Source organism: Artemia franciscana, unplaced genomic scaffold (assembly GCF_032884065.1).
Source record: "Artemia franciscana unplaced genomic scaffold, ASM3288406v1 PGA_scaffold_39, whole genome shotgun sequence".
Taxonomy (NCBI): Eukaryota; Metazoa; Arthropoda; class Branchiopoda; order Anostraca; family Artemiidae; genus Artemia; species Artemia franciscana.
The window spans coordinates 328,650-342,744 of NW_027062677.1; the positions used below are offsets into that span (position 1 = coordinate 328,650).

At 32.5% G+C, this 14,095-nt stretch overlaps 1 protein-coding gene across 1 annotated transcript in view; it reads left to right on the forward strand.

The window, feature by feature from the left end:
• The window catches only part of LOC136041826 (nucleoporin NUP188-like), a gene marked incomplete in the record, with an annotated part of 179,580 nt that overhangs the window by 79,141 nt on the left and 86,344 nt on the right, over nucleotides 1–14,095 (forward strand). The window contains 2 exon segments of the mRNA XM_065726603.1: nucleotides 10,089–10,222; nucleotides 10,823–10,990. Of these exon segments, the coding sequence (XP_065582675.1) occupies nucleotides 10,089–10,222; nucleotides 10,823–10,990 (302 nt within the window).

The window sequence follows — 14,095 nt, forward strand, 5'->3', positions numbered from 1 at the left end:
TAAATTGTAAGTCCGCTTTGATGGAATATATTTTGTTATTTTTTTTTTGTATTTATCTAGTCTAGAAATACCTCTAGCTGATAATGATTTTTTTCGCCACCACCACTCTATACCATCACATGCTATGAAGGTATATGGTACATAAATGTTATATGGGTTTCATCTTAGCTGATGTTCTATAATTCTTGTAGGGATATTTATACAAAGGTGAAACCCATTAGATAGACTTCTATTTATAAATTCAGTGCTAGCAGACTAGATATAACACAGATACATATGTATACAGATGTATACATGTATACATGTAAATACAGATGTATGCATTTATTAAGATGGTACAGAAATTCACAATTCTGTGAATAGTTTTTTTTATGAATCGTACTTTTTTTCCAAATTTAATGCAGATTTTAATATGATTGCTCTAAAGATTTTTTGTACTTTAATGGTTAGAGATGTTATTTTACCTTCGAGGAACAGTAATGTCATGCAACTTGATGGTCGAAAGGTTGATTAGTTGATTCATTTAATGAAATGATAAATAAAAATTTAGATACTAATGCTACTGAGATTTTCAAAAATGAACCGTCAAGATATATTTTAAGCAGGAAACACCACCCTTGTATTGTGATAAGGACCGCTTTGACCTTAACATTTTTCATTTGAACTGTCAGGGGCTAAATTCTGCGCACAATTTTTTATCAGAACTAATAAATACTAATGTCTTTCAGGTGATTGCTTTAACTGAAACGTGATTAAAAATAATAAATTGCAATTACTAGATATCCCTGGTAACAATTTATACGTAAGGAATCGAGAATATTACCAACACGGAGGCCTAGCAGCTTAAATTTAGGCTGAGTATAAGGCATCAATAAGAGAAGATCTTACAGTATATATAGAGAAAGTTTGCGAGTGTTTTGTTCTGCATGTTACTAGAGAGAATTTTAAATTTTGTATTGTTGTAGTATATAGGCCTCCAGAGAGCCTGCTCCTTGGCATTGTGAACCTTTTTGAAGAACAATTAATGAAACTCCCGATTTCTCTATGCCATGTTTTATTATGGGGGACTTTAATGTTGACCTTATAGATCAGTCATCTGCTAGCACTGAATTTATGAATAATTTATTAACATTATTTATATTATTTTTTTATTATTATTTATCTTATTATAGTATATTATATATTTTGTTAATTATTTATACTGTTATATTGTATTATTTATTATTCTATTAATATTATATATTATTATTACTGATATTATTATTATCATTTCATCTATTAATGAATTCATTAATAGTGTCTCTAATGGGTTTCACCCTTGTATAAATATCCCTTCAAGAATTATAGAGCATCAAATAAGCGTCTGGATAATATCCTTTCTAGTACAAATAAAGAAGAGAGAATAATGAGGACTTTTTTTCCCAAGACAGTGAATGAACAAAACCTTTTTGAATATTTCGGCCCTATATCTAAGGGCCGTCATCAGCAGAGAAAATAATAAAAAATAACACAAAAAACACTTACAATAGTAGTTCTTGGTTAAAAATCCGTTTTTTTAAAATAGCCTTGGCATCATTTCTTAACAAAAAGTCATTCACTGTCTTGGGAAAAAAGTCCTCATTATTCTCTCTTCTGTATTTGTATTGTGGAAAGGCAGTGTGGTCTTCGTCATTATCCTTTCTAGTGTGCCTTGAGTCTTCCCGGGGCCCTTTTCAACGATTTATCCGACCATTTTGAAGTTTCAGCTAGCTTTAGAACTGCACCAAAGGACGTTAAAGGCAAAAAATCAAGGGTTCCAGGGATGAACCAAAATGCAATGGTAGAACTTAAAAATACCATAGAAAAGGTGGATTGGTATAAGGTTCTAGGCAAAGTTTAGGATGCAAATTCGTGATTTGTCTTATTTTATGAAAAGTTTCCTGAGTTTGATAAGTCAAGTAGTCACATTGAAACCTTTCAATAGAAAACACTTAAGTAAAAAACCTTAAATTAGTCCTGGGATTTTGAGGCAAATAAATGTAAGAGATAAATTGTTTAGAGCTCATATAATTAACCCGACGCAAGAAAATAAGCAATAACACAAAATTTATCGAAATAGGTTGTATACAATATAAAAAAAATAAAAAATGAAATATTTTTAGAAAAAGTTTAAAGAGGTAAAAGGACTAATAAAAGAAGTGATCGGTTTAAAAATAATTAGTATGCCTGATGAATTAATTAGTACAATGGGAGAGACTTTGGAAGTTTGAAAGTGAAATATATAATAAATTCAGAGTTTTTTTTTTCGAATATTGGCCCGAATCTAGCTCTGTCAGTTGTACCTGATGGTGGTGATCCTACGTTCGAGTCCTTACTCAGGGACTCGGTTGATGTATCTCTTCACCTTAGACTTGTAACAATTGATGAAAATAAAAAAAATATTTTATTTTTTTGCTTAGTAATTCATCTGGTAGCGATCACATTGCAAAAAAAAGGCTTAAATGTATTTTCTTGTAAAAGCTTTATGTGGATTAATTAATGACTGTTTTCGTCAAGGAGAATTTCCAGATTGTTTTAAAGCTGCCCGTGTAACCCCAATTCATAAAAGTGGTATTCAAAATGACACACGAAACTATAGACCGGTATCTGTTTTACCCATCATTTCCCGTATTTTAGAGAAGTTTTTTAGTATTAGAATGATGAGTTTTTTGGAGGATCATAAGTTACTGGTAGAGACACAATTTGGATTCCATAGAAAAAGGACAACAGAACAGGCGATGATTTATTTGGCAGCTATTATTAATGAATATATTAGATAAGGGTTTTAAAGAAGGTGCTGTATTTTTAGATCTAGTGGAAGCTTTCGACACTCTGGATCATGAACTTCTACTTAAGAAGTGTGAGGTGTATGGTTTGAGGGGAAAATCTTCAAATTTTTTAAGAAGTTTTTTATTTAATCGTTATCACTATGTCCAACTAAATGATTCTTCTTCAGGAAAAAAGCGTATTGAAAGAGGTGTTCCGCAAGGATCTGTTTGTGGTCCTGTACTATGCTTGGTATTTATTGATGATCTACCAAATTCTTTAAATAAATTTTGCTACAGAATAAATGAACTAACTGTAAACCTGACTAATGAAACAGTTTCACTTTTTGCTGATGACACAACAGCCATGAGCACAGCTGAGACAGTGGAACTGCTGCAGATTTCCATGAAGGAATCAGTTTACAGAATTGTATCATGGCTGATGGTAAATAAACTAAAGATTAACATGCCTGAGTCTAACTTTATTATTTTCTCGCGATCACCGGACTTTTACCCAGGGATCAAGGAATTAGATATGTCCAATGGTGCTATAAAACGGACTGCATATTTGAAATACCTTGGGATTGTAATAGATAAAACTCTATCTCTTAAGCAACATGTATCTTTAACTAGAAAAATTCTGGCAAGAAATCTAGGTATAATCAAGAAACTCCAACATTGTTTTCCTAAATCTGTCCTTTGCCATCTTTATATTGCTTTAATACTCCCGTATATACTTTATTGTTTGAGTATTTGGCTCTCTACTTTTTCTTCTATTTTGAAACCAATAAGAAATCTAAAAAATCATGCAATAGGGATTTTAGCCGGCATATCTCCACGTAAGTCTGTTCGAGAAATTAACCCAACTTTGAAAATTTGGCCGGCTGAAGGCCTTTCTGAAATCTACGTATTGTGGTTTATTTTTGGACTGCAGCTGGATATTCAGCCTCGTAGTTTTGGTGATTTATTATCCATTAGGTCTACTGTTCATTCTCACGATATAAGGGGCAGTGTTGACTTCTATGTACCTAGAGGTATTTCTTCCCGTTCATGTTTTTCAGTTTTTTATAGAGGCGCACATGAATAGAAAAGTTTAACTAATGATATTAAGATTATTGGAGACCCCAGTATATTTAGAAAAAAAACATTAAGGAACTGCTTTTTGCTAAATATAAGTTTTGATGGATTGATTTATTTATTGGGGGGGGGGGGAATTGTTGATATGATGTTGCCGGAGGAAAAGTATAATATATGATACTCTTTTGTATTCATTGTCTAGTGTAGTGGTATTAGTGGTGTCGGTGGCCAAGTGTTCTTTTTTGTTTTAAGGATTTTGTCTCTTCTTCCCCCAAGGACAAGCTTTGCTTTTTAGGGGAAGTAGCAATAAATTTTTTGTTTATATTTTTTTCAATAAATCCTTCGCTCTCTTCATGGTCCACGAGCATTATGATATGAAATTAATATAAAGAATCAAAATTTTGTTAGCCAAAGTTTGGAGGGGGGTCAGTTGGGGGGGGTAATCTTTTTCAGCGACTGGCTTACCATTTTTACTGACCAAGATTGATAGTTCTATAAAACTGTTGCAAATCAACTTCTTTAAGTATGTAAATTTAATAAAAATACACTTAAATTTGCCCGGGTATTTTTTCATCCGTAGGGTATTTTGCCCTCCGATCACTTCTAATCTTAAAATTAGAAATAAAACTTCTGATCACCAATCCAATCAGCCCCTTTAGAATTTTATTATGACCATCCTTTTTATAAAAAACCTTATTTTACCCCAGGCTATAACTTACAACCCTCACCCTGAGGGCTGTGTGGAGGGGTTTATCCTAAAAGACACAATTTCTGGACCTTTCAAACACGTTGAAGGAAATAACTACTTCAAACTTTTGATTGGACATGTTTGGAGAGATGATTGGCATAGGAGGGGGGGATCACCCTCCGATCCCTTTTGACTATTAAAACTTATTAACTTACGGCGGGGAAGAGTAAAAAATACTCCCTCCCGCCTTACATACTTGGTGCATTATTATAAAAATTCTCTTGTACGTTAAAATTGTAAGAATAAAAGAAACATGGTAGTTACAGCTAGACTAATGAATTGCTAAATACAATTTAAACAAATTCAAATGAAAATCTGAATGAAATTCAATTAATAAATAGTTACTGTAATAATTTTTTTTATATCTCTGGGTTTTAGGATGTTCGGAATGTTGAAGTATTAGCCCCTAAAGTATATTTTTCATCTAACGTTCAAAGGTCTTATACTTCCATGTAGGTTTGTCATATACCCGTTATAATTGCTAAAAATGGCCAGGGATATTCAATTCAATTCAATTCGTTTATTAACATAAAAAAACAAATCACACACTGTAAACTAACTACACCCTAAGAGAGCACTGCCCGTAACGGGTGACAGTATTCATTCAATCATCAAGAAAAGAAATAGAAGGTAAGAAAAGAAAAGAAGAAGAAGGGAAAAGAAAAGAAAACGAACGTAAATTAATAAAACAAAACATAGAGAACTATCGGTAAAAGAAATTAGGATCTAATTCAATATTTTCCATTAAGAATCTTTTAATCTTACTTTTGAACTCTGGCAGGCTAATAGCATTTCTCACTGTATTTGGCTATTCCATATTTTCGGTCCGGTAAATTTGATTGAAAAACCAGATGTCTCGTTTCTGTAACTAGTTGCGATGCATGCCGAGTATCATGTTGGTGAATTACATCATTCCTTCGAAAAGCTGATATAAACGACTCAGGTGTGGTATTTGTGCTTACTTTATATAAAATTTCGGCAATCTTTTTTTCTCGAAGTCGAGCCACATTTAATATCTTAAGTCTTATTAAAAACGCCTTCACACTCTGACGAGGCTCAAGCTTGCAAATTGCACGTATAGCTTTATTCTGAAGAATTTGAACTTGCTTCCATTCTGAATTATAATTTGAAGCCCAAATGCTTATTCCATATGAAAGATATGAGTGGAATAGGCTAAAATATAGGATCAGTAATATTTTATGGGGAAAAATAAATTTCTGTCTATGGAGAATACCAACAGCTCTTGACAGCTTCATATAAAGAAATTTATCGTGGATTGCCCAATCCAGCTTTTCGTCAATTATTATACCTAAATATTTAATGTGCTCAACTCGTTCAACTTCTTCGTGGTCTGCCGTATTTATCTTGCTGTGTAAACTGGGTCATTTCCATGTTTAGAAATGATTTACTTCGTCTTTTTTGTATTAAGGGAAAGCAACCGCTCTTCAAAGAATTCAGTTGCTGCCTGGAGGCAAACTTCAGCGTTTCTAATTAGTTGCTCACGGTTTTTATGTGTTAAAAATAGTACTGTGTCGTCCGCAAAATTTATTATATATACAAAGGGGATATCAGCCGAAAGTTCATTCACATAAATTAAAAAAAGTAATGGTCCAAGAACTGATCCCTGGGGCACCCCACAAGTTACTTCGAATGAATCTGATAAGATACCATTAGCAAGTACTTTACAACGTCTATTTGTTAAATATGACCGAATCCATTCAAGAACCGTCGACTTTATCCCATATCCTTCTAATGTTTCAAGAAGGATGTCAAAATCAACGCAATCAAAAGCTTTTGTTAAATCTAGAAAAATCGCCGGAGAATATAAACCATCATCTTGCGCCGCTTTTATATTCATTATAAGATCCGTAATTGCGAGTTCAGTGATTTTTTTTTCCGAAATCCATATTGTTTATCAGAAAGAATTTTATTAGCTTCAAAATATTCATATAGTCTTTTTGCAGCAAGCTTTTCATATATTTTCGAAAAAATTGGAAGTAAGCTGATTGGTCGATAATTATCAATTACTGTTGGGTCTCCTCCTTTAAAAAGTGGAATTAATTTGGATTCTTTTAGTTTAGTAGGGAAAATACCTTCTTCAAGGTTTCTGTTTATAAGGACCGTAAGAGGCTCAATGATTGCTGGTTGTACTTTTCGTATTAGTTGCAAAGAAAGTTCATCTAGGCCCGCTTAACATTCGCTTAACTTCCTAATACTTATGATTCTTTTATAACCCTAACCTGCTATTCTATTTCTTTTAATTATGTTTCTCTAATCCCTCAATATAAAAGATCCCGATTCCAAGTATTTTGCTAATTTTCTGGGCTATTAGAAGCCTTGACTCTTTGTAGAAAAAATTGCTTAAAGAACCTTTCACAAAGATTTTACTAGTACCTAGATTTAGCACTAATTCCATTCAATCAGATTTTTTGTGGAATTTTCTAATTGGCTGATAAGTTATATTAGCAATTTTGATTCGGTAAGGTAGCGCTAGCTAATTCTTGGTATTAGTAAACCCTCATTGTGTATAGGCCTTAGGCAAACGTTTTCTCTTTCAATATTGGTCATGTCCATGCATAAATCTATAAATTCAAAATGATAAAAAAAAATTTAATGCAAAAGGACTTTCCTTCTTCCAACAAATAACTCTCAGCCTGACCTATTAGAAGGTTTGAATCCTACATGAAAAAATTGTTTAAGGAAATTGGTTCCTTTTCCTTTTTGGCATTGTTCACCTACAAAATCAAAATTCTAAAACAAAGGCTTAATAAAAATGGACATAGCCCAAAAAAGCCCCAAAAGCTCCTAGCCCGTAAAAATAATCATGGCTCTCGTCCAATAAAAAACTATGTTACTGAACAAAGTCCCTTGAAAGTGATATCTTTTTTTTATTTCTAGCAGTGGGTATCGGCAGCCAGTTTGTTATTACTTTAGTTGGCCATTAATTTGGCCTTTTATTTCACTTTGGCTGTTTTACCATTGCTTTTATATGTTTTGTATAGATTATTAAAGCTAAGGGATGTGACATATCACACTACTAGAGCGAGGGAAGAGTTAAGGCAGGCATAACCGAGTTGAAGTTTTAACCTGGTGGAGAATACCAGGCCAAACGTCCTTCATTGGGAGTCCCTAACTCTAGAAGAGAAAATACCAGCTGTTACTGATAGCATCTTTAACCCTTAACTTTTAAAGGAAAAGGATACTGAGATATAAGTGCAATAAAAACCAGCGTATGTGTGTTAGGAGCACAAAAAAAGAGGAATATAAATAAAATAAGACTACCCAATAGCGTTGTCAACTCTTTGAATCAAACAATACCAGTTGTTTGACTAAAATCGTACCATAAGGTGTTAATTTGTACTATCTGAAGAGTAGAATAAAAAATTTGCCGTAAAAATTTCTATAAAATAAAATTTGAACAGATAATCGAGTAAGAAAGGAGCAAGTAAAACCAAAATATACAGGAACATTGGTATTTTACTAACAAATTTCCAAAAATACCACATTGTACTAGGACCTCTAATTTGGACCATTTACGGCCCAATTGTACCTTCTTGATAATGCTCATATCGAGTATGAATTATAAGCAACACGGAGAGGGAGAGGTTGGGCTTAGTGAACACTGTTGCCTAAAAAATTTATAATTTAATGGCCATCAACAAAATTTACCAAATTTTTTACCATAATACCAAGTTTACCAGATTTAATCTAGTAAATTAACCAAATTTTATAGCTTTCGTACCCCTTGACAATCTGTGTGTGTTGACTATATTTTTGTTATTATGGTATTTTTAGTTTTTATTTTACCATGCTTTGGTGATTTTTTGCGATTTTTATAATTTATAGATTGTGTATTTCACAAATTTTCTTGCATTGACCATATCCGAAGTATTTTAGTTTTTTTCTTTGACTGTACCATGTTTGGGCCATTGTTGGCTTTTTAATAATCAACAACTTGTTCGTTTTGATACCTTTGCACTCCTTGACAAATTTTTCTTATGTTGACCATGTTTGAACTTTTATTTTTATTTTTTTATTTATTGATTTATTTATTTTTTATAGAAGATATCATGTTCGCGCCATCCCTATGACAGTGTATCTTGTTTTCGGTAAATTATTTGTTTTGTTTGGAAATTGCGCAAGTAATTGCGTAGAACAATTTGAACTGAGAAAGCAATTAGTAAATACGAATGATCGACACCTTCTTTACTAGCATGACGCTTTGGATATCAGTATTCTATGAACTTTCCTTGTTAAGGCGTTTACATCCATGGTGGGTTTGGTCAACGAAATAAAGTTTGGAACAACCTTGTATTTTATCCATGTCTTCCACTTTTTCCGAATCTTCCGTGGCTTACCTGAGAAAATTGGGACTCTCCGAAATCTCCTAAAAATTCAGGTTAAAGGAACCTAACGTTTTGTATTTCGTGTTAAAGTACGTTATTTGCCATTGTTGTTTTTGAGAGATTTAGTGAACCCGGTTTTCACTAGCAGAAATTCAGGGAAACGTCTAAAATTACAGATATAGAGGAAGCATTGTTAGAGCCATGTTTTTTTGTAAAAATGAAAACCAATTAAGAGCTACTGATTGGCTGTTACAAGTATAAAAAAATTACACTGGCGAAAAATAAACCATCAGTGAAGATAATATACGTTTTGTTTTGTCTTGTTTTATTGTTCTATACTTTTCCTTCAATTGGTTCAGATGAGAGATTATAACCTTTCACTTCTTGCCATTGTATCACGATGGGAACTAAAATTGTTAATAAGTTAAAAACTTTTTTTAAATGTTAAAAACTGTAGTTTTTTGCACAAAGATTTTGCGCATATTGAATTCAGTGAACGGTAATTGTGTCAAATCAGTCCATTGCATCTGTTAAACATGAACACAAAAACTGGGAACACGGGAACAACGAAAAAAGTGGAATTACAGTTTTTTTGTAAAGGTCATTAATATTTTTAAACTTAACTATTAGCTTGATTATGGCTATAGCTTAATTATTATTATTTATTTTTTTAGATAAAGTAATTTAAAACACTTCTAACAGAAACAACATTTTTACAATGATCGAGGTGTGAAGGTTGATGATATATCTTTTTATTTTCATGATGTCATATTTTTCATGGCCTGATTGAAATCAAAAATTAGATATATCATTTTGTAGCAATATGATCAGCTTATCGTCATTCTGTGTAGCTTACGGTGAAACAAAGTCCGAAAAAAAAAAATGCCTGGTTCTGCTGCAAGAACAAGAAGAAGAACAATGTGATCAGTTCAGTCCGTTACATTCTGATCAAATCAGTCATGCTGATATCGAGGTAGTCTGCTGCGTCTATTCAACACAAACGACTCAATTGGGAACTGGAATGAAAAATGAAAATAAGCATAACGACGAAGGATATTACTCTGTTGTTTTTTGTTGTTTTTTTTTCACTAGTTTATTTATGCCTATAGGTTAATTATTTATGCTTTCTCTCAGGTGACAAAGTCATTCAAAGCGCTTTCGAATCTGATACAAGCTTTGGCAATGGTCCAGGATCGAAGCTCATGTCTCATGTTGGGAAAGGTTTGGCGTTGCTCAATCGACTTTTCCAAGTTCGTACCGAGTTACATGTAAGTGCTGTTTAATTTTTTAAACAATGAAATCTTTAACATTTATGATGTAAGATAAAATATTGTCTTAAGAATCTTTTGGTTGAGAATTAGGGGTTTTGTTAGAGCCTTATCGATACATCATTAATAAAGTTTTCAGTCTGGTCATCTTTTAATTCATAAAATATTTGCAATGAACATCAATCAAAAGTTTCATTTTTTCTTCCTCAGCTATTAATTGTGAGCGTATTCGTTGTTTGTTTCAGTAGGCTTTCTATTCTTTTTTTCATTAGGCCATGTTTTATGTTGTAAATTTGCTCTCTATCTCTCACTCACTCTCCCTTTCTCTCCCCCCCCCCGCTCTCTCTCTCTCTCCCTCGGTATTTTTAACCTCTTAAATTACTCTTTGTGTCTTTCATTTCCTGAATTACAGATGCTACACAAAAGAAGAAAAGAACTTCAGAAGTTTAGAAACAAAAGTTTTATGAAAAGCCATCGTAAAGTCCTGTAGTGGCCGTTCGCATAGGCCACCAAAAAAGGTCCTATGGTGGGCGGAGAATTTCTGTTTTGAGTTTTTAATTTTCCGAATAATTGTGAAACAAATAATTTCAAATTTTTCAGCTTGAAAATGAAATAAAAGATATGACTCTTGCCGAAAGACTTCTACGTGCGCAGCCTAGTGGTCACTCGCAACCTCATCTGGCTCTCACTGTTGCACACTACCTCTTCAATCGACAAGCAGCAACTATACCCATTTGTGCTGTCCAACTGCTTACATTTATGGCACTGGTAGGAATTCTAATTTTTTAGTTTCAATTTTTTTAAGCATGCGCTTTCGCAGGTAGGGGCCGAAAATTATGCTTAGGTTGACTCAGAATTGCAGAGTAATGCAGATTGTTCTCATTGTTTACTCTCGTTGCTATCTAACTTGACTTTTTTTTCATTTTTGGAGAATTTAATGTGAAAAAAAAACTGGACGAGAAGGAGTAATTTTTCCCTTGTTATTTGAGGACTGCTTTCCCTTTTTATTTCAGGAAACATTTCTTTCATCAGTTTTAAACTCTAAATGGGTATGAGTTAATATTTATATTTACTTTATGTTTTATAAATTTTATATACTTTATACCTTATATATTTATCTTATATTTAATTATTTCATATTTGGTCCATATATTATGTATACTTTTGGTTTTGAACTCTGAATGGCTGTGAGTAAGTATTGCCAGATGACAAAATATTTTTATTAGAACATACCGTATAAAAATAAATGTTGAAAATACAACTACTAGCAATAACTCACTGCAGCATCAGCTTACATGGAGCCAACATAACTAGGGACGCTTTTCCTTCACCCTAAATTATTCCCTCTCCATATCCATCCGCTACCTTGAAGTTTCTATTTTCTGTCCCTATTGATCTCTTCCCATCTCACTTAGGGACAATCTGCTTTTCAGTATTCATCAAATGAGTGTCCAAAATGCATAATTCTTGATAATCCGTCGTCCTTCTTCTGTAAAACGTGCCCTAGCTATCTCAACCTTTCTTTCTTTACATCAATAAAAAGTGGAATTGAACCGAATTTTTCGTACCGCTTATCGTTTGACAAACGTTCAGTTAAAATGGGTACAAAAAATTACCTCTGGAAATTCTGGAAAACTCCTCTGGAAATTATTTAACAGATCTTCGTCTGCCTTTCGAAGTCAACGTTTCAGAAAAATGCTTGACCACTGTCATCACTAGCTCCCAATATTCTAATCTTGGCTCGCAGACTTATCTTCTTATTTTTACAATCTTACTTCAACTGTGAAAAATAATGCCCTGGTCTTTCGCTATTGTTCTTCTATATCTTCACTGCATTCACCATATTTATTAATAATACTACCCGGGTATGTAAAGTAATCCACTGAATCAATTTTTTCGTTACCCAAAATCTTCATCTTCATTTATTCCTAGTCTTAGTTTATAATAATTCTCAACCGATAAAAATAAATATTTAAAGTTATCAAAAACGAATTTAAAAGCGACGTTAGTAAGATGAAATCCTGGCCTTATTATTTTGAAGGTATATATTAAAAAGTACATTGAAATAAGAATTATCTAGAATGTGTGCACTTTGAATTGTACTTTAATGTAGCCTGTGCACTTTTCATGTGCATTAAAAGGAAATATTAAAAGGATATTAATGTTAAAGGATATCATTTTTAATGATATACTAAAAGGATAATTAAAAGGATAAGAAAGGAAAATTTGACGCTTGAACATGAGCTTATTAGGAGTAATATGGCGCAATTGGCGTTAGATAATTGGTATTGTTTAAGGCTCTAGATTTAACAGATGTAGAATAGTCGTATTAACTGGGAAAAGGGAGAGGGGAGTCATATTTATTAATAATATTACCCGGGTATGTGGAGCAATCCACTGAATCAATTTTCTCGTTGCCCAAAATCTTCATCTTCATTTGTTCCTAGTATTAGTTTATATTAATTCTCAACCGACAAAAATAAATATTTAAAGTTATCAAAAACGAATCTAAAAGCAACGTTAGTAAGATGAAATCCTGACCTTATTATTTTGATTGTATATATTAAAAAGTACATTGAAATAAGAATTATCTAGAATGTGTGCACTTTGAATTGTACTTTAATGTAGCCTGTGCACTTTTTCATGTGCATTAAAAGGAAATATTAAAAGGATAATTAAAAGGATATTAATGTTAAAGGATATCATTTTTAATGATATACTAAAAGGATAATTAAAAGGATAAGAAAGGAAAATTTGACGCTTGAACATGAGCTTAATAGGAGTAATATGGCGCAATTGGCGTTAGATAATTGGTATTGTTTAAGGCTCTAGATTTAACAGATGTAGAATAGTCGTATTAACTGGGAAAAGGGAGAGGGGAGTCATATTTATTAATAATATTACCCGGGTATGTGGAGCAATCCACTGAATCAATTTTCTCGTTGCCCAAAATCTTCATCTTCATTTGTTCCTAGCATTAGTTTATATTAATTCTCAACCGACAAAAATAAATATTTAAAGTTATCAAAAACGAATCTAAAAGCAACGTTAGTAAGATGAAATCCTGGCCTTATTATTTTGAAGGTATATATTAAAAAGTACATTGAAATAAGAATTATCTAGAATGTGTGCACTTTGAATTGTACTTTAATGTAGCCTGTGCACTTTTTCATGTGCATTAAAAGGAAATATGAAAAGGATAATTAAAAGGATATTAATATTAAAGGATATAATTTTTAATGATATACTTAAAGGATAATTAAAAGGATAACAAAGGAAAATTTGACGCTTGAACATGAGCTTAATAGGAGTAATATGGCGCAATTGGCGTTAGATAATTGGTGTTGTTTAAGGCTCTAGATTTAACAGATGTAGAATAGTCGTATTAACTGGGAAAAGGGAGAGGGGAGTCATATTTATTAATAATGTTACCCGGGTATGTGGAGCAATCCACTGAATCAATTTTCTCGTTGCCCAAAATCTTCATCTTCATTTGTTCCTAGTATTAGTTTATATTAATTCTCAACCGACAAAAATAAATATTTAAAGTTATCAAAAACGAATCTAAAAGCAACGTTAGTAAGATGAAATCCTGGCCTTATTATTTTGATTGTATATATTAAAAAGTACATTGAAATAAGAATTATCTAAAATGTGTGCACTTTGAATTGTGCTTTAATGTAGCCTGTGCACTTTTTCATGTGCATTAAAATATGGGGGAACTGATAAGAAAGGAAATTTTGACGCGTGAACATGAACTTATTAGGAGTGATCTGGCGCAATTGGCCTTAGATAAATGACATTGATTCAGGCCACAGATTTAACAGATGCAGATAGGTCATACTAATTGGGAAGGAGGGGGTGAGCTGCTTT